This window comes from Polypterus senegalus, chromosome 3 (assembly GCF_016835505.1).
Source record: "Polypterus senegalus isolate Bchr_013 chromosome 3, ASM1683550v1, whole genome shotgun sequence".
In the NCBI taxonomy this organism is placed as follows: domain Eukaryota; kingdom Metazoa; phylum Chordata; class Cladistia; order Polypteriformes; family Polypteridae; genus Polypterus; species Polypterus senegalus.
In genome coordinates, this window is record NC_053156.1 from 146,622,602 (window position 1) to 146,643,510 (window position 20,909).

General features: G+C 37.7%; 2 protein-coding genes across 2 annotated transcripts in view; one reads left to right on the forward strand and one right to left on the reverse strand.

Annotated features, from left to right (window-relative positions):
• cfap61 (cilia and flagella associated protein 61) overlaps positions 1 to 20,909 on the reverse strand; it is a 337,473-nt gene that overhangs the window by 275,929 nt on the left and 40,635 nt on the right. The window lies entirely within an intron of this gene.
• LOC120525608 (crooked neck-like protein 1) overlaps positions 1 to 20,909 on the forward strand; it is a 59,494-nt gene that overhangs the window by 18,766 nt on the left and 19,819 nt on the right. The window contains 10 exon segments of the mRNA XM_039748030.1: positions 1,338 to 1,490; positions 5,441 to 5,532; positions 10,634 to 10,792; positions 10,929 to 11,098; positions 11,338 to 11,516; positions 11,631 to 11,801; positions 11,923 to 12,114; positions 12,480 to 12,539; positions 15,665 to 15,745; positions 16,067 to 16,306. Of these exon segments, the coding sequence (XP_039603964.1) occupies positions 1,338 to 1,490; positions 5,441 to 5,532; positions 10,634 to 10,792; positions 10,929 to 11,098; positions 11,338 to 11,516; positions 11,631 to 11,801; positions 11,923 to 12,114; positions 12,480 to 12,539; positions 15,665 to 15,745; positions 16,067 to 16,306 (1,497 nt within the window).

Genomic DNA, 20,909 nt, shown 5'->3' on the forward strand with positions numbered 1-20,909 from the left:
AAGGCAAATTGCCATCAAAGTGGAGGAGAGGGAGTTAAAGCATCCTGTAGTAGCTTTCGAGGGTCTGGCACTGGCTGCCCTACTTCAGTGTACTCTGTATTTCAATACAATTACTATTGGACCACAGGTCAGAGAAGAAAAAGTGTTCTGAAGAACTATCCTGAATAATCAGTTTTAAGATGCTCAACCTATTTTCTTTAACAGATGTATATGTAAATGTAAGCATTTTTATTCTCTGAACCCCCATTTTCTCATTATTTCTGTCAATAAAATCTATAACAGATCTATCCAATTGACAGCTAACTGTTACATAACACTTTGAAAGCTTTCAGTACATTTATATATTTCCTTATGTTCTGTACACTCTATAGGATATCTGACAATTCACAAGTTCCAAAAAACTTTTGAAATAAAAGTGTCTTTTATTAGTAATTAAGTTTGATTAAAAACATATTAGTAATATTTATTATTTGTAAATGTGGGATGGATGTTAAGCAATTTGAGTTAAATATTATTATCATACATTACATAAATTTAGTACATAGTTCCAATACTAGTTCTGTAGTACCACAGAGCCTTTTATTGAGATCCTGGGTTACTCCAAGTACTGTATAGCTACTAAGTTGCTTAAATTATAGGAGGACAAGGTTTACATTAGTCCACTACTTGTGATTGATTAAAGGAACTTCAACTACTGTGTGTTTTAATCTCAAATTATTAGTAAATGTTTATGAAGTACAGTATTTGGGAAACCATGATTTGGATTGTGTAATAATAATTCCTTGTGGATGTGAGTTGCATCCAACAAATTACAAATATTAAATTTAGTTGGGCAGCACCCATGATTGTTGAAAACTAGTGTTACTAACGGTCTTCATTGTTGTTAAGATAAACAACTGTTAAAGGTCACAGTAATACTATGGTGTTGTACTGTGTTAGCCATTTTTTCCTGTAGAATGGGCCTGAGTTGCCTCGAAAGCTTGCATATTGTAATCTTTTTCAGTTAGCCAATAAAAGGTGTCATTTTACTTCACAGGTCACAGTAAAACAAGTATTAGATAAGCACATTTTTAGAGCTTCAAATGAATGTGAGTTTGTGGCATATTTGTTTTCTGTTATTTTTCATTTAGTGTTGTGCTCTGCCAATGTCATTTTGTGAAAAGGTCATTTTATTTTGGCATGTCATTAAATATTGTTATTTATGTCTATTTTGATCTAAAGGAAGCATAAAAGTCTGTATGAGACATATAAGTGATCTATTAATAGACACATTTATGGCATGTATTTGTTTCATGTTGGTTTCCATAAATTAATACTGCAGTTGATTTCTGTTTCAGGTGAAAAACAAAGCACCAGCAGAAGTACAGATAACAGCAGAGCAGCTATTGAGGGAGGCTAAGGAAAGAGAACTTGAGCTACTGCCTCCTCCCCCAAAGCAGAAGATAACAGATGAAGAAGAATTAAACGATTACAAGCTGAGGAAAAGAAAAGTAAGTTCAAGCTTTATTACTGCCACTGAGCAGAATTGTGATGTCATATAATAATAATTTTCAGTGTTCCAGTTGCTAGAGTTTGTAATCAGTTGTCTTTAGTATTATTTGAGTATGTACTCAAAGTACTGGCTATTAATTGCTTTTTTAGACTCCTTAGGTACTTCTTTTACCTATGATTATTATCAGGGCTGTGGAGTCAGTACACAAAATCTTTAACTTCTTTATTTGTAATTTAAGCCAAATATACAGTACCAGTCAAAAGTTTGGGATCACTCAGAAATTTTTGTGTTTTTGATTAGAAATTGATACCTTTTTATCAAGAAACCATTAAATTGATTTAAAGATATAACCAATTATTTCTAATCGATTCACATTAGTTTTATATACTTTAAGAGACAGTTCTCTATTGGTAGCTGAATGAAAATTAACTTGTTCCTGCAGCAACATAGAACTCCAAATATAGTAGTAAAACTGTGTAAACAATTACATACATGGAAGACACAAAACTGTACAATAATAATAGTATGAGAATTTCAAGTAAATATTGTCCCTATGCCAGTGATTCTATCAAAACCACCCTGGGAGTACACTGCTACGACAGTGTATAAGTAGGTAATTCACTGTCTGATGGCTGCAGCATGACATGATGAAATAACATGATGACTAAAGTTGCTTCAGGACCACACATTATGAAGACAATGGGCATCATCCATAATGGCCTCTTCACACCTTTTTACTTCTGCTTCCTCCAGTAATGTGCCATGCTTCCTGATCAGTTTAGCCAGGTTTTTAATGTCTGCTGAGGGGCTGCTACTCCCCCAACAGAAAAGACAGGCATAAAACAGTACACTGACCACTAAGATCTAGTAGAATATCCCCAGCAGCTTATCATATACATTGAAGGATACAGGTCTGTGTAATTAACTTTGTCCTTTTTGCTGTTGTGATGTATCGCTGGGAATTTAGAGGCTTGCACCCCCTTCCTCTCCCAATCTGATATAGTGACTGATACTGGGGCTCACTTAACACTAGAATTACCAGAGCCTACGAAAAAACTCGTAATTCCGTCCCACCTTAAATCACTTCTTAAAATCGTTCACAGCTCTCCACCAGCGTCTTTTGTCATCTAAATGTGCTGATAAAAATCAGGCTGCAAGCAGCCGGCTATTCCATCCCCCCACCGACTTAGAACGTGCACAAACTTCTCCCAGCTCATGCCTTGATTGATTATCTTGGAGTGAAGTGGAGTTTTAGAGTGGAAATAATAGATCATTATTTGGAACACACGCATTTCACGTGTGTTCCGTTTCTAGTAATCCGTGTAAACACATTTTTAAAACAGAAACGTTTTTCATATTGTAGTAGTAAATGACAAAATGTAAGCATAAACTATATAATGTATGAAGCCTGAAGTCCAAATATCAAACACTTCCACAAAAGGTACAAATATAATAGAACAATTATGCTTTTATTCAAAAATATAACTGCAGAAAAAAGTCACCTTAGCATGCCATATTGACACATACTTACTACAGCTGCCACGGTAGCATAATGGTATCAGCCGCTGACTAGTATCCAAAAGGTCATGAGTTCGATCCCACATGGCTCAGTGTTGAGAAGTAAACTGCTCTTATTCTTACTATTTTAGAATAAAAACACGCATTTGATTTCAGTGTGTAACAGCCAGTAATTTATGATACTTGTAAAGGTTAGTTTTTTTTTATTCACTTTTCATTCTCAGTCTCAGTCGTGTTCAGGATCCTTCCCTACCCCCCATCTGAGAATGCTGTTTTCACATAAAGATGCGCTGTAGCTCTGCAGCGTACTTGTGACTGCATTCTCGTACCAATGCTTGCGAACTGAAGTGCCTGCGTGCACTTTTCGTGGCATTACACGTCTATTTTTTTGAGCATGCCCGTGTCGCTCAAACACAGGAACATATGTTGGTGTACAAGAATAAAAAGCAAGTGCACTTTTATTCTAGACTATAAGTGAAGAAAAAATAAAGCAAGTTGCAGTAGGCGGTTGATACGACAGCTTGCGTGGTGCAATGCTAAGAACTGCTGATTTCCGATCCGTGCTATATAAAATCGTCACATTCAAATATTAACAATTTCCACACACCCTTCCTACATTCACGGCATGTGTACTTGTTGCAGTGTACACATCTCTCTGAGCTATGGTTCCTATAATACTGAATGAGCACCTGACATTGTACTTTCTTCCCTATATAAATAACATTCGAGTATAGCGCGTCTCCAAATAAATCACATTCGAGTTATAGCGCATCTTTATGTGAAAACAGCATTGTCAGATTGATATGTGGGGGGGGGTGGGGGATCGTGAACGCGACTGAGAGAATGGAACTGAATAAAAAAAAAAGACTGAAATCAAATGTTTGTTTTTATTCTAAAATGGTTAAGTACATGCAATATTATTTGAAAACGAACAGCGTCAGATCGGGTTTGAATACACGCTGCGACGCTGAACTCCCTGTCTATCTACATAGTAATAACAGTTATTTTATTATTATATAGGAGCTTCCCTGTCTGCCTATCTATATATCTATCCCCTTAGCTGTTTTTTATATATCTATTATACAGTGCCTTCCCTGTTTATTTATATATCTATTGCCTTCTCTGCCTGTTTGTCTGTCTGATTGCATATAGCACTGAATTTACTGCTCTGTACTATTCTGTCCTCTGCATGTCCTGGAGTACAAAAGAAACACCACCATACAGCAGCATGTGCGAACTGGCAAGATCGGGGAAAAAAACACGCGGTCACTGATTACAAACCGCAAGATGAATGAATTACTGGCTGTTACACACTGAAATCAAATGCGTGTTTTTATTCTAAAATAGTAAGAATAAGAGCAGTTTACTTCTCAAAACTGAGCCATGTGGGATCGAACTCATGACCTTTTGGATACTAGTCAGCGGCTGATACCATTATGCTACCGTGGTAGCTGTAGTAAGTATGTGTCAATATGGCATGCTAAGGTGGCTTTTTTCTGCAGTTATATTTTTGAATAAAAGCATACTTGTTCTATTATATTTGTACCTTTTGTGGAAGTGTTTGATATTTGGACTTCAGGCTTCATACATTATATAGTTTATGCTTACATTTTGTCATTTACTACTACAATATGAAAAACGTTTCTGTTTTAAAAATGTGTTTACACAGATTACTGTAGAAACGGAACACACGTGAAATGCGTGTATTCCAAATAATGATCTATTATTTCCACTCTAAAACTCCACTTCACTCCCAGATAATCAATCAAGGCATGAGCTGGGAGAAGTTTGTGCACGTTCTAAGTCGGTGGGGGGATGGAATAGCCGGCTGCTTGCAGCCTGATTTTTATCAGCACATTTAGATGACAAAAGACGCTGGTGGAGAGCTGTGAACGATTTTAAGAAGCGATTTAAGGTGGGACGGAATTACGAGTTTTTTCGTAGGCTCTGGTAATTCTAGTGTTAAGTGTCCTTGCTCCTGGTTTACAAACATCTTTTCTTTTGAGTTCTCCATGGTTCTCCCTGCACTACTTGACAAAGTTCTCCACCACTTTTCTGTCCTCTCATCTCTTATTTTTAATGTAACCTACAACAGGGGAATATTTTGAGAATCTATGTAAGTTACATAAACGGTTACTGTATTTAAATTAGTAATGTAAAGGGAGACAGAACAGTTCCCACAGGTACAGTACCTTTGTGTTAGTGACCACCAAATCAAGTATCTCCTCTTTTTTGGATATTTCATAATCCAGCACACTGTGTGGGCATGATCTATTCAATCCAGGCAGCTTTCAAATTATCCTTGTTCACATATTTTTAATAATATTTTGAATAATTAACCCATACATACTTATTGCAGAAACTGAATTAGAGTTTAGTGTTAAACTGGGACAATAAAGCATACTAACTTTTTTTTTCTTTTTCTGAAAGGGATTTGAAGATAATATAAGAAAAAATCGTACAGTTATTAGTAATTGGATAAAGTATGCACAATGGGAGGAAAGCTTGAAAGAAGTACAAAGGTTAGTAAAGATTAATTAATTTGAAAGGCTGGTTTCCTTTATTAATTTGGTTAAGTTTTCTGTTTACATTGCAAGTATGTTTACATTCTCAAAGGGCTTGCATTCTATATAACAAAGTAGTTGTAATAATTTTTCATTTTCTTATTTTTAATTAATTCTTATTTTTCTGAACCTATTTGCTGTACGCTTACCAGTTTTGCTGCTCTCACATCACACTTACTCATACAGGGACAATTGTGAGCCACTAGTTCATTTTATATATATGTCTTTAAAATGTGAGAAGGCACTGGATTTTCTGAAGAAAAAATAGTGGGGAAAAACAAAAAGATACAGTTAGAATGTATAAACTCCACACACATGCTTGAGACGGAAATCAAGCTCAGGACTCTAGAGTTATAGTTCAGCATCACTAACCATTACACTAAGGTAGTGCAGTTCTGTACGTACATTGATTTTTGCAGCCACATACTGTACTTTCTAAATATATTCATTTATAGTATGTATATTCTAAGAATATTCCTGCACATTTTGGTAACATTTAAATCACATAAAGTATATCTAATGTAATCTAATAATGAAAATCCTTGCATATTACCAGTTAATTTTAGATTACCCATTAAAATTTTGATTTTAGTATATTTAGAGTCATAATTTACTCTTCACGGGCCTCATGTATAAACAGTGTGTTCGCACAAAAATTTTGAGTAAGCCCGTTTCCATCCTGAAATTGCGATGCATAAAACCTAAACTTTCACGGTAGCTCAAACCCTAACATATGCAAGTGCTTCACTCAGTTTTGTACACTGGCGGCACCCAGCATCAAAGAAGTGCTACTGTTCCAGTGTGGTTTCCCTTTCTTTTTTAGATCCACATGCCTGATGCGGCTTTATTAATACACTGAAATTAACCGCATATTGTTTATTAGTTTAATGCATCTGATTTTAATTAACTTGTAACAATATAATGGTTCAAGGAATAGTCAAAATACAGTGATCCCTCGCTATATTGCGCTTCGACTTTCGCGGCTTCACTCGCATCGCGGATTTTAAATGTAAGCATATCTAAATATATCATGGAATTTTAAGCTGGTTCACGGATTTCTGCGGACAATGGGTCTTTTTAATTTAAAGTACATGCTTCCTCTGTTTGTTTGCCCAGTTGATTTCATACAAGGGACGCTATTGGTGGATGGCTTAGAAGCTACCCAATCAGAGCATGTATTACGTATTAAATAAAACTCCTCAATGATATACGATGTGCTTCCCGAGTGGTGCTTGATTGTTTGCTTTTCTCGGTCTCTCTCGCCCTCTCTGACATTCTCTTCGCCTAACGGAGGGGGTGTGAGCAGAGGGGCTGTTTGCACAGAGGCTGTTTGCCTAGAAGATCACGGGCCTTCTCTAAAAATGCTGAAAGACTACCTTCACATTGCTCCCTTCTTTGCGGCTGCTTTATCGCGGTGCCTCATACTTAAAAGCCTAACAGCACATATTGATTTTTTTGATTGTTTGCTTTTCTGTCACATTCTTTCTCTCTCTCTGACATTCTTTGCTCCTGATGGCGCTCCTTTGAAGAGAAGATATGTTTGCATTCTTTTAGTTGTGAGAAAGAACTGTCATCTCTGTCTTGTCATGGAGCACAGTTTAAACTTTTGACTAAAGGATATTATTTCATGTCTAGAGGGCTCTAATAATATTAACAGTGTGGGAGTGAATCTTGCAGTCAGTTAGTACCCCTATTTAAATGAAGAAAAGTAGTCACTCTGCTGTTTGGTATCATTGTGTGTTCCACATTGAGCATGATCCAGTTAAAGCAAAGGAAAGAGTTGTCTCCCAGAAAGAACATTACAGACAAGCATGCTAAAGGCAAAGGCTGTAAGCAGCTACAAGCAGCTTGATCTTCCTGTGACAATAGTTGCAAATATTATTAAGAGACTGTAAACCGCTTCAATGGAGGCGACTGCAAAAGGAAAATTGACCCCAGAATGGGCAGAAAGATAGTGAGAGTGGTATACAAAAAGTCAAGGACAACTTTCAAAGAGATGCAAGGTTAAGATCCATCAGTGCCTGGTTGCACCATCTGTCGCATTTTGGGTGACAGTGAGCTCAATGGAAGCATATAGCCTGGAATTTGATAAAATACTTACTGAGAAGACACAAAGCTTCTGGCAGAATACCCTTTAGAAAGATGAGACAAAACTGGAGCTTTTTGGTAGGGATGCTCTGATCAGGTTTTTTTATGGCTGATGCCAATCACCAATTTCATGTTATTTGATCATCCGTTGCCTATTTATTTATTTATTTATTTTTTTTTGGTGAAAATAGACCAATTTCAGTTGCGGCCAATCGGTAGGAGCATTCATACTTTTTGTCAAGTCACATCAGCTTTATGTCCACAAATAAAAAAAAAAAACTTAAATGAACACCATACTTACTGTGAAGCTTGGAGGAGGCTTGCTTTGCTGCATCTGCCTCAGGGTGCCTTGAGCCTGTGCTGAAAACCATGAAATCTCAAGTCTTTCAAGGCATTGTGGAGTGAAACGTATTGATTGCTCAGTGTCAGAAAGCTCGGTCTTAGTTGTGGGTCATGGATCCTCCAACAGGATAATGGCCCAAAACACACATCTAACAGCACCCAAATATGGATAAGAACAAAAACTTGGACAATCTTGAAGTGGCCTTCTATGAGTCCTGATTTGAATTCTATCGAACATTAGAAGAATCTGGATGAAAACAGGCCATGTAGCCCAACAAAGCTTGCCAATCCTACCCACTGTGATCGAACCTTTTAGTCAGCGAGCCCCAAACCCCAAGATGAACACACTCGGAGTCCCAGGTTGAAATAAAGGTTTGTGTTTAATAAACAAATACCTCCAAAAAGTAGCAAGCACATGTCGAAAACACAAGTAATCTCTGTCCTCAATATCTCCCCTCTCACCGCCACACTATCCTCCTCCAGTTGAGTTTTGCTCTACATCCTCCCATCTCCAACTCGCCAGGATAAGGGAGAGTGGTCCCTTTTTATTGAGGACATGGGAGTACTTCCAGTGCCAGGGACACTGCCCGATAGAAGTACTTCCAGATCATACGAAAATCCCATGAATTAGTGAGTGCATTTTCCTGCAGCGCCGGACTGGACCCCAGAAGGGCTGTGCTGCCAAACTATAACTCCTGGCATCCCCTGCTGGTTCCTGAAAGGTCGCCGATATGTGGGGATTAATCATCTCCTAGAGACAGTCCTTTCTCTGTCCTCTTTTTTTTTTTTTTCTCTCTTTTTTTTTTCTTATGATCAGGGAAGGTGTTAAGCCCAGGTCTGGTCGGGATGTGTGTCCATTTATTTGAAGCTTTGCTCCCAGTTTAGGAACCATCAGTTCTATTTGGGATATACAGTGTGATGCAAAAGTTTGGGCAACCTTGTTAATCGTCATTATTTTCCTGTATAAATCGTTGGTTGTTACGATAAAAAATGTCAGTTAAATATATCATATAGGAGACACACACAGTGATATTTGAGAAGTGAAATGAAGTTTATTGGATTTACAGAAAGTATGCAATAATTGTTCAAATAAAAACACACTGTAAGTCAATTCATTAGGGCCACCTAGTCCAGATGCGACCTCCTTGCCTATATTGGCCAGGATGCCTATGTTCCTTTGGTACCTCTTGTCCGGGTAAGGGACTCTCCTGGTTCCTGGCTGGGATGCCCATCCATCCTTGGTGCCACCTACACCACTTAATTAGTCTATAAAAAAAAAATAAAATAAAAAAAATGTTAAAAATAGTCTAGTTTTAGAAGTCCCTGAAGTCCTACTGTCTACCATACTACTTGGTAGCTTACACCATATGTCTATCATTCTCTGTGTATAGATGAACTTCTTAACATTTCTGTCAAGTTTACTCTTAAGTTCCCAACTGTGTCCCCGTGTTCTTTATGAACTCATTTCAAAGTAACAGTTTCAATCCACTGTACTATTTTCCTTCATAATTTTAAACACTTCAAACATGTCTCCTCCTAATCGTTTTTTGCTTAAACTGAAAAGGCTCAGCTCTTTTAATCTTTCCTCATAATTCATCTCTTGTAGATGTGGAACCAGGCAACTCGCTCTTCTCTGGACTTTTTATAGTGCTGTTAATCTTTTTTTGTAGCCTGGAGACGAAAACTGTACACAGTAGTTCAGATGAGGTCTTACCCATGCATTATTAAATTTGAACATAACCTCCTTGGACTTGTATTATAAAGCTTGTACTTGTAATCTATGAAAAGAACTGAAACATGCAGTCTGGTGAAGGCCCCCTTCAAACCTGACATGGCTGGAGCAGTTTGCTCAGGAAGAATGGGTCAAACTACCTGTTGAGAGGCTCAGAAGTTGAGAGCTACAGGAATCACTTGTTTGGAGTGATTACCCCTACAGGTTGTGCAAGAAAATACTAGGTTATGGGTCCCATCACTTTTATCCATCCATCCATTATCCAACCCGCTATATATATCCTATGTACAGGGTCACGGGGGGTCTGCTGGAATCTATTCTTATTTGTGTTATTATAGGAAATATCCTTTTGAATGAAAACTTTAAAGCAAAGTCTGATTTTTGTTAAATACATAAATAACAATGATGGGTGCCATTTGCTTTTATCAGTTTTAAGTTATTTCAGAGACTGTGGGTTCTTGTTTTTTCTTGTAGGTGTACCTACAGATTTGTCTGCATCTGTATAATTAACCAGATTATGTACTTCTCCTTTCAGCTTGCAATCTTTCTTATATATATCCTATCTATTCATATAAATTTACAGCTAAAAAAGTAGCAAGGAATTCTAGTTTGTTCACCTAAAATTTAGGACAGGAGCAATAATTATGTTGTGTTTAAAAATAAATATAAAGTTTGACACACGTTTAAAATTTTTAGGTATATTTGCTATTTGTCCTATGTTTTTTCATCTTTAAGTGTCTTTTGTTTTTCAGGCTATTGTGTTTTTGTTTGCCATAAATGGGCAAGTTGCAGTATACAGTATACAAAAACTCATTGCATTCCAGCAACTGTATTTGCCTAGCAATGTATTTTCTTTGTTTGTGAAGGAAATATTAAAATATTATTTTCCAATTCTAGGGCACGTTCAATTTCTGAGCGTGCATTAGATGTAGATCACAGAAATGTTGCTCTTTGGCTCAAGTATGCAGAGATGGAAATGAAGAATCGACAGGTGAACCATGCCAGAAATATTTGGGACAGAGCTATCACTATCCTCCCTCGGGTCAACCAGTTTTGGTAAGAATAGCTTGGATCAGAATTTTGACAAACCGGAATTCTAAGATACATGATTACACATTTGTTTATTATTTGATTATTCTATACTTAACTTGGCATTCTTCAAGCAAAAATAAATTGGTGTGTTTATAATTAGGTACAAGTATACATATATGGAAGAAATGTTGGGAAATGTTGCTGGTTGTCGCCAGGTGTTTGAGCGATGGATGGAATGGCAGCCAGATGAGCAGGCCTGGCACTCCTACATCAATTTTGAATTAAGATACAAAGAAGTGGAAAAAGCCCACAATATTTACTGAGAAATATATCCTTTTAATTAAAAGTTTCTAAGTAGTAGCTATATCTGAGTAGTAAGCAAAAGGTTTGTAGGCATTAGTATTTGAAATAGCTAAATGATGTAGTTAAATGTTGAGGATGTCAATAAAATATAGTATTCAGTTACAGGTGGGGAATATTTTATGTAGATTCATTATTAAATTTAAATTCTGTGATTAAGGGGTTTCTAAGGTCCCATTTAAAAAAAAAATTCCTTTACTTCTATGAACTTGTATTTGTACACCCGGAGGTGAAAAACTGGATTAAATATGCACGTTTTGAAGATAAACATGGATATATTGCTCATGCTAGGAAAGTGTTTGAAAGAGCAGTGGAATTCTTTGGGGAGGAATATATGGATGAACAACTGTTTGTGGCATTTGCAAAGTTTGAGGAAAAACAAAAGGAGGTAATTTTTCAAATTTTGTTAAGTCTTGAGTAGAATTTTTATATACATGTAGAGTTTACAACTAATTATGAAAATGCTATAGTTTTACTTGGTTTTGATTTTAACCTTCACTAGTCAGAAAGAGTCCGAGTAATCTACAAATATGCTTTGGACAAGATTCCTAAACAACAAGCTCAGGAGCTCTTCAAGAACTATACAATATTTGAGAAGAAATTTGGAGACAGGAGGGGAATTGAAGATGTAATAGTTAGCAAGAGACGCTTTCAGTATGAAGAGGAAGTTAAGGTAAGTTTTTAGATACGATGATCTATTCAAAAATTAAACCATTTCTAAAGGATGGATTTGTAAATCAATTTGTTCTATTGCTTTAGTTCCATCTTTTTGCATTATTATCATTACTTTCTAGGCAAATCCTCACAATTATGATGCCTGGTTTGATTACTTGAGACTTGTTGAAAGTGATACAGATTCAGACACTGTTCGAGAAGTCTATGAGAGAGCTATTGCGAATGTCCCACCAATCTCAGAGAAGAGGCATTGGAAAAGATACATTTATCTGTGGGTTAACTATGCACTTTATGAAGAACTAGAAGCCAAGGTAATACATTTTATCTGAAATGAAAAATATAATCACATGATCAAAAAAACCTTTGTGTTTTAATTATGTGTCATTTTATACAAATGTGGCCACATGTTTTTGGTTTAGGTTTGAAAAAGGTTTTTGATTTAAATCTCATCACTACCTCTGAGCAAGTCACAAATATATGTTTGTCCAATTAAAAACATTTCTAATGAATCTGTTCTATTAGGCTCTTTGTGTGAAGTCATTTGCTATACCTTTCATGATTAAAGAAACTTTATAATATGAAAGTAATTTTCACCCTTAAGTATCCCAAATAATCAAACCATTTGTTGTTAATGTATAATCTTAAATTGACTTTAATTAAATTTGTTTAATTACAGGATTCAGAACGAACAAGGCAAGTTTACCAGGCATGTTTAGAACTAATTCCACATAAAAAGGTATTGTATTTTAATTATTTTGATTCTCAAGTTAAGTGCTGGAAGTGACTAACTTTGTATTCTAAAGTTCTATTACAATTGTTTTGTATTAGATAATTTGCCAAAAGTTAAATCACTAAAGTTTTTACTGATCAAATTATGACTGGAGTTATATAAAGTAAATAATACTGTATTGTTATTTGGAATACATACATTTTATGTGTGTTCCATGTCTACAACGATCTGGGTAAATGTCAGATGACAGGAAATGCGAGGCAAGAAATGTTGAACACATAACTGAAACAGAAAATTTTTCCATGTTATAGTAATAATGAAGTGTATAATGTGTGAAGACTTTAGTTCAAATATCAAATAAACACTTTCACAAAGGTATAACAAAACAATTGCGCTTTTATTCAAGAATATATCCAAAGAAAAAGAAATTATTCAATTTACATGTTGCCGTCAATGAGTAAAAACCCAAGCCCAAATATCAATTTACAGGAAGTCAACGTGTCTGCTTGGGTGATGCAGAGGTACGAACTGCTGTCTTGTAATCAAGAGGTTGCAGGTTCGAGTCAGAGCTCTCTCTATTTTGAGTAGTGAACTGCTATTATTATTACTATAATATAATAAAAACATCCATTTGATTTGAGTCTTTAACACCCAGTGTAAATTTTGGCTACTCATAAAAGTTAGTGTTTTTTTTTTTTCTTATTCAGTTTTATTCTGTCAGTGATGTCCACTTGGTACAACGAACTTGCCTCTCCTTCTCTGAGTTGTTGCCATTTATCTGCATTTTTTTCACAAGAGCACCAATGACCACAGTTGGTGCTATGGTTGATGCCTGCTCTGAACTATTTGTTGTACTTGCAATCAAATATACAATGCCCTGTGACTGCTATCATACAGCATTTGCACTTTGACAACAAAGATACCCATGCAGAACATGTGAAAAACAATCTCAGACATCTGGCAACATTTTTTTGAGAACTGTGTTTTGAGTTGCAACTCCGGGTAATTTATTACTGTTGATGAGCAACTGTTTCCAACAAAGGTCCGTTGTCCTTTCTTGCAGTACATCTCAACCAAGCCGGACAAATTTGGCATAACGCTTTGGATTGCAGCAGATTTGGAGATAAAGTGTGCAATGCCATTCCTTATTTAAAAAAATATCCTAGTCATCCCACAGGTGAAAGACTTTCCAAGACTGTGGTCATAAAGCTTATGGAGCCATTTATGGACCAAGGCAGAACCATAACAACAGACAACTTCTTCACATTGCTTTTGCTTGCAAATGGACTGCTGCACCGCAACACAACTCTGCTTTGCACCATAAATAAAATGGGATAGGAAATTCCATCTGCAGCTAAAGTCACTTTCATATATGAGCAATCCTCCATGTTAGTATTTAGATCTGGCAGAGTCATGCTGATGATGTATGCATCCAAAAAGAAGAAGCCTATCTGCATTGTCAGTACCATGCACCATAACGCAGAGTACAGGCAAATTCGAAAAAAACAAAACGTTCAAATGACAACTCATGTTCAAATGGCATAGCGTTTTCAAATAATGACGTTTTCATGCATGGATGTGTGTGTGCATGCATAAGAGAAGCAGAGACCGATTTGATCTCATTCAAGTGATTACAGGAATATAAAATAAACACTTCCGCAAAGGTATATCCCTTCAGTGATATCTTTTACAGGTAGCAAAAATTTACACCGGGTGTTACAGACTCAAATCAAATGTATGTTCTTATTATATTATAGTAATAATAATAGCAGTTCGCTACTCAAAACAAGGAACACCCGGACTCAAACCCGCAATCTTTTGGTTATAAGGCAGCAGTTCTTACCTCTGTACCACCCAAGAAGACATGTCAATTTTCTGTCGATTGACATTTCAGCTTGGGTTTTTAACTCATTGACAGCAACATGTAAATTGAATGATTTATTTTTCTTTTGTTACATTCTTGATAAAAGCACACATGTTTATTTGATATTTGGACTAAAATCTTCACACATTATACACTTCGTCATTATTACTATAACATGGATAAGGTTTCTGTTTCTTGCTTTACATTTTCTGCCATCCAACATTTACCCAGATAGTTTAGACATGGAACACACGTAAAATGCATGTATTCCAAATAACAATATATTACTTACCTTATACAACTCAAGGCACCTCACACCCAAATAAAGAGACTTGTGTTGTTAAAACTTAAGCTGCGATGGCGGGGGATGGGATAGCAGGCTGCTTTCTGCTTGTGCTGATTGACACATTTGCAAAACAAAGACGCAGATGAAGAAATGTGAAGGAATTTAAGGTGGCCCAGGATTATGAATTTTTATGTATGGCTTCTGGGATTCTAGTGTTAAATGAAAGAAAACAATTAATGGGTCTCACCTGAAAAATTGCACAGGACAGCCAAGGATAGAGGAAACATGCAGTATTAATATATCAGGGGTGTAAATGGCTAACCATTAAACTGGTGATGATTTTTGATGATGGTGATACGATGATAAACAATATCTGATGAGCTGTAACCTGTGAATTATTTTTCTTCAAAGCTGTTAGGTTTTAGGTTTGTGAACAGTTAAATGGTTAATGTTTTGTTCTGTTAACACTCTAGTTCTGATCAATCCACAATTGGCATTTCTGAACAGGTAATAGCATCTTAAGAATTGTTAATCATCATTTTCTTTTCTAGATGTTAAAAACTGATTATCTTTAATTTTCAGGGAAAAAAACTACTTTTTTTCATAGGTTTCAGGGATTCTAGTATTAAGGTATGTAAGGTGTTTTGCCACCTTACAGTACTTGCAAGAGATAAATTGTCATTGAACAACCTTCTTTCAAACCTTTGCTAGTATTTATATGGATTAATTAAACACTGTCATTTGAAACACATATCTCAGCAGACTTTGAAATGTTTAAACTAAAATATAAGTGTCAAAATAATATATTGCTAATCAATAATGATAAAATCTATAGTCTACTTTACTAAGGGCTAATTCTAGTCAGTTAAATGACCAATTGATACTATATATCTTTTCTGGATAATTTCAGCATTTTAATGTGTAAAAATGGTGTGTCTTTATTTTTCACTTTGAAGAAGTTCGCATATTTTTGTTTTACAGTTTTCCTTTGCTAAGCTGTGGCTACTATATGCACAGTTTGAGATCAGACAGAAAAATCTTCCATTTGCCAGAAAAGCACTGGTAAGTCAAGCTTTTCTCACATATGCATTATTTTTCAAATTAACATTATTCTTTTTTAAATAAATGAAAACTATATCAGTACCAAATACAAGATTAAAACAAATTAACAAACATCACGAAAATGTAAGAGATCCTTTTGAACGTAATACTTTTATCCACAGTAATTATAGTAAGAGCAAATTCACTTCAACTTCATTGTGAATACCTTACAATAAAATAACTAATTAAAAAGACGACACAGTAGTATTCAATTTAAGTATACAAAACTTAACTTGTATTTTATTTTGCTTTTATTTAAACATGTAATCTTCCTTTTCTCAGGGTACATCAATAGGCAAATGTCCTAAAAACAAACTGTTCAAAGGGTACATTGAATTAGAACTGCAGCTCAGAGAATTTGAACGCTGCAGGAAGCTTTATGAAAAATACCTAGAATTTGCTCCTGAAAACTGTACAACCTGGATTAAGTTTGCTGAGCTGGAGACTATCTTGGGAGACATTGACAGAGCACGTGCCATATACGAACTTGCCATAAACCAGCCACGTCTTGATATGCCAGAGGTAATACTTACTTAATTTTGATTCTGAGAATGAAAACAAATTGGATGGATGAACCAGTTTACGTTGATATATATCAAATTGTTTTTTTTGGTTTTTTTTGGTGAACATTTAAGTACATATTATGGCAAATGAGCAAAGTTTTTTTTTTGTTCAGTCAGTTTTCTTTTGTATTTGCTTAATCTGGCTGGGTGCTTTCCAAATTCTATTTTCAACAATATGGGGTGTCCTTGGTGGTGAAGAACATTCTTCTTCACAATGTTTTTCACCACTAATTCTGTCCATTTTAACTTAATTCCATGTTCATCATAGTGCACCTCTTTACTTGGTCATTTCTACCTTTCCCTCTTTATGTCTAAACTTGCCAAGCCTGTTATTGGCTTACCTATTTTCTCCATAGTCCTTCTGTAAGTCTGAATTTGAACACTCCTTCAATGATACTGTGGATCTTCCCGAAACTCTTATGACACTGTAATTTTGCTTCCTCTTCCTCCTTCTTTGAATACATCTCATTTTTTTATATACCTTCTGCAAAGTTTCCTTCAGTACCATAGTATCATATTATCATCAGGCGCTGCCGCGAGTGGTAGCCATTCCAGCAGCTCTGTGTACGACCTTATTTTTCTACCTTTTTCTCTATCTTACTCTATTTTACTGATCATTCCTACCACTTTCTTTTATGTGGACACGTTCCCTGGAAACTTTTTACTACTTGGACATGGATTTTAACATGCCGAGACTCGTCTATTCAAGTAGTCAACATCAAGCGCTGAGAACAAATGCCCACGCTGGTGTGGTTCCCTATTTACTTGACGAGATAAGAAGGCGGTATTGGGGCAGCAGAGCCAGCGCTAAGATAAAAGCCAAGCATCTAGCGAGAAAGTGGCGCTACAAACTTTCGGTACCATCCTGGGAAATGTCAAGTCACTACCAAATAAGATTGACAAACTGGCTGTGCTGGTGAAAAATGTCAGGAACTACAGAGAATTCAGTTTGCTGTGTTTTAGTGAAACATGGCTAACAACTAACATCCCAGATGCTAACGTGGAGCTACCCGGGTTTAGCAAAGTTAGAGCAGACAGGGACGCAAGCACCTCCAGGAAGCACAAAGGCGGAGGACTCGCTCTATATGGAAATACGAGATGGTATAACTCGGGACATGTAAACGTTAAAATCTTCACTTTCTGCAGGGACATCGAACTGTTGACCGTAAGTCTACGTCCTATTACTTGCCCAGAGAGTTTGGACACGTCATTTTTGTTATTGTTTACATCGCTCCTCGGGCGAATGCGGAGATGGCGGGTGACGTCATCTATCCCGTGGTTGCTAAGTTACAAACAAAGCACCCTGAGGCGCTTGTACTAATTGCTGGAGACTTTAACCATGTAACGCTGGACAAAACATTACCTGCCTTCTCCCAGTATGTGGATTGTAACACCCGGGGAAATAGGACTATTGACCTACTGTATGCAAACGTTAAAGACGCATACAGCACCACCTCGCTGCCTGCACTTGGGAAAGAAGATCATAACCTGGTTCTGCTTCAGCCTTGCTACAAACCAAGAGTGAGGGAGCTACCTACAACCACACGCTCATTCAGGAAGTGGTCCTCTGAGGCAGAGCAGGCTCTGAGAGACTGCTTTGGAACTACGGACTGGGATATCCTGCAGGGATCACATAGTGAGAACATTGAGAAGGTTGTTGACTGCAGTACTGACTACATCAACTTCTGTATGGACATTGTAGTTCTACTAAGAACAGAACGCTGCTATGCTAACAACAAGCCAAGAGCTTTTAAAGGCGGTGATCAGCATGAGCTTAAGCACATGCAGAAGGAACTCAAGAGTCCAGCTCAGGGCGGCAAAGGAGCAGTATAGGAGAAAGCTGCACCAGAAGTTGCAGAATAATAGCATGAAGGAAGTGTGGGGATGGGATGAAGATCATCAGTGGCTACAGCGTGAAGCGGGGTGCCACCATCGAGACAGACGTGGAGAGAGCAAACCAGATGAACAACTTCAACAGGTTTGACCACCCTAACCCACTCCCACCTCAGAGTACTGTACCTCCACCCATCCTTCTGCTGATACCAGCATAGGAGAGAGTTTCCCCCAACTCACAATTATAGCAGCCCAAGTAAGCAGAGAGCTGAGGAGACTTTGTGCCAGCAAAGCAGCGGGTCCAGATGGAGTATCGCCACGACTGCTGAAGGCCTGTGCGCAGGAGCTGGGGAGTCCTCTACAGCACATCTTCAATCTGAGCCAGGAACAGGGGAGATTCCCGAGGCTTTGGAAAACATCTGGCATCACCCCAGTCCCAAAGGTATTACGTCCTAGTGAGCTGAACGACTTCCGGCCTGTCGCTCTGACGTCGCATGTGATGAAGACCATGGAGCTGCTGCTGCTTCACCACCTGAGGCCACAGGTCCGCCACACCCTCAACCCTCTGTAGTTCGCATACCAGGAGAAGTTGGGAGCGGAGGATGCCATCATCTATATGCTACACCGACCCCTTTTCCACTTGGACAGAGGCAGTAGTGCTGTAAGAATTATGTTTCTGGACTTCTCTAGTGCCTTCAACACCATCCAGCCTCTGCTCCTTAGGGACAAGCTGACAGATTTGGGAGTAGAATCATACCTGGTGGCATGGATCGTGAACTATCTTACAGAAAGACCTCAGTATGCGCATCTCGGGAACTGGAGGTCTGACATTGTGGTCAGCAACACAGGAGCGCCGCAGGGGACTGTACTTTCTCCGGTCTTGTTCAGCCTATATACATCGGACTTCCAGTACAACTCAGAGTCCTGCCACGTGCAAAAGTTTGCAGATGACACTGCTATCGTTGGCATCATCAGGAGTGGGTGGGAGGAAGAGGAGGAGTATAGAAAACTAATCCAGGACTTTGTTAAATGGTGCTACTCAAACCACCTAATGCTGAACACCAGCTAAATCAAGGAGCTGGTGGTGGATTTTAGGAGGCCCAAGCCCCTCATGGATCCCGTGATCATCAGAGGTAACTGTGTTCAGAGGGTACAGACCTATAAATACCTGAGAGTGTAGCTGGATGATAAACTGAACTGGACTGCCAATACTGATGCTCTGTGTAAGAAAGGATAGAGCCGACTGTACTTCCTTAGAAGGCTGGCGTTCTTCAACATCTGCAATACGATGCTGCAGATGTTTTATCACATTGCTGTGGCGAGCGCCCTCTTCTACACGGTGGTGTACTGGGGAGGCAGCATAAAGAAGAGGGATGCCTCACGCCTGGACAAACTGGTGAGGAAGGCAGGCTCGATTGTAAACACAGAGCTGGACAATAATGGAAAATCCACTGCATCCATTGAACAGGATCATCTGCAGACAGAGGAGCAGCTTCAGCGACAGACTGCTGTCACTGTCCTGCTCCACTGATAGACTGAGGAGATCGTTCCTCCCCCACACTATGCGACTCTTCATTTCCACCTGGGGGATAAATGTTAATATTATACAACATTATTGTCTATTATAAATTCATTGTTATCACTTTTTAATTTAATATTGTGCTTTATCAGTATGCTGCTGCTGGAGTATGTGAATTTCCCCTTGCGATTAATAAAGTATCTATCTATCTGATCAGCTCAACAAACTTGATCAGTGTACCTACTGTAGATGTTTTTGTTTTTTTCTGAAAGAACTGAATTACTGATATATAAATGCACACTTAGTACACTTTCAGCAGGATTCTTTCCTGATGCATGTAGTTGTCCTTTCTTGCTACTAGATTTTTTTCTCAGTCCATGCACTGAAGAAAAGAAGACAATATTGCTTGTATATAGCACTTTTTAAGGCACTCAGGAGTGTTTTACATAGAGAGTAAAGAGCCACTTCAACCACTACCAATATGTAGCATCCACCTTGATGATGCAATAGCAACCATTTTGTGCCAGCATGCTAACCACACACTGGTTATTAGGTGGTGAAAGGGTGAGAGAGATTGTTAGCCAGTTAGGGACGGGGGATGACGAAAGGCTACAATGACTTAAGCTGTAATGGACAATTTAGCTGGAAAACCCCTTCCTCTTTATGAAAGTTTCACAGGAATCTGTTATTACTACAGATTGATAGGGCCTCGGTTTTAGTCTTATCTAGAGGATGGCGCCAGTTTTTACAGCTCTGTTTTCCTCAGCACTGCTCTGGAGAATTGAGATCCACAAACATGACACAGCAGGGTAAGTGCCCCCTGCTGGCCTCACCAACACCTCTTCCAGCAGCAACCCAAGCTTTACCTGAATGGTCTTTCATGCAAGTACTGGTCAAACCTGAACGTGCTTTGCTTCTGGAGGATTACCCGTTCTGAACTGCATGTGGTGTGGCTGCTGCATGAGTTTCTCACATCATAGTCACCACCCTTGCTGCAAGCCTACACATACAGTATATCCACTAATTCAGTGTTTTCTTGCTCTTAAACAAATAAATAAACATATCTATACACATTTTCTTTAAATTAATTTGTTAATGTACAAATAATAATTAAATGGAATTGTCTAACTGTGTGTGGCTGGTAATGGAGAAAAAAAGTCTATTCAGATTCCTCATTTTCTTGGCCTCTGTCATACAGCTGTATAAGGAG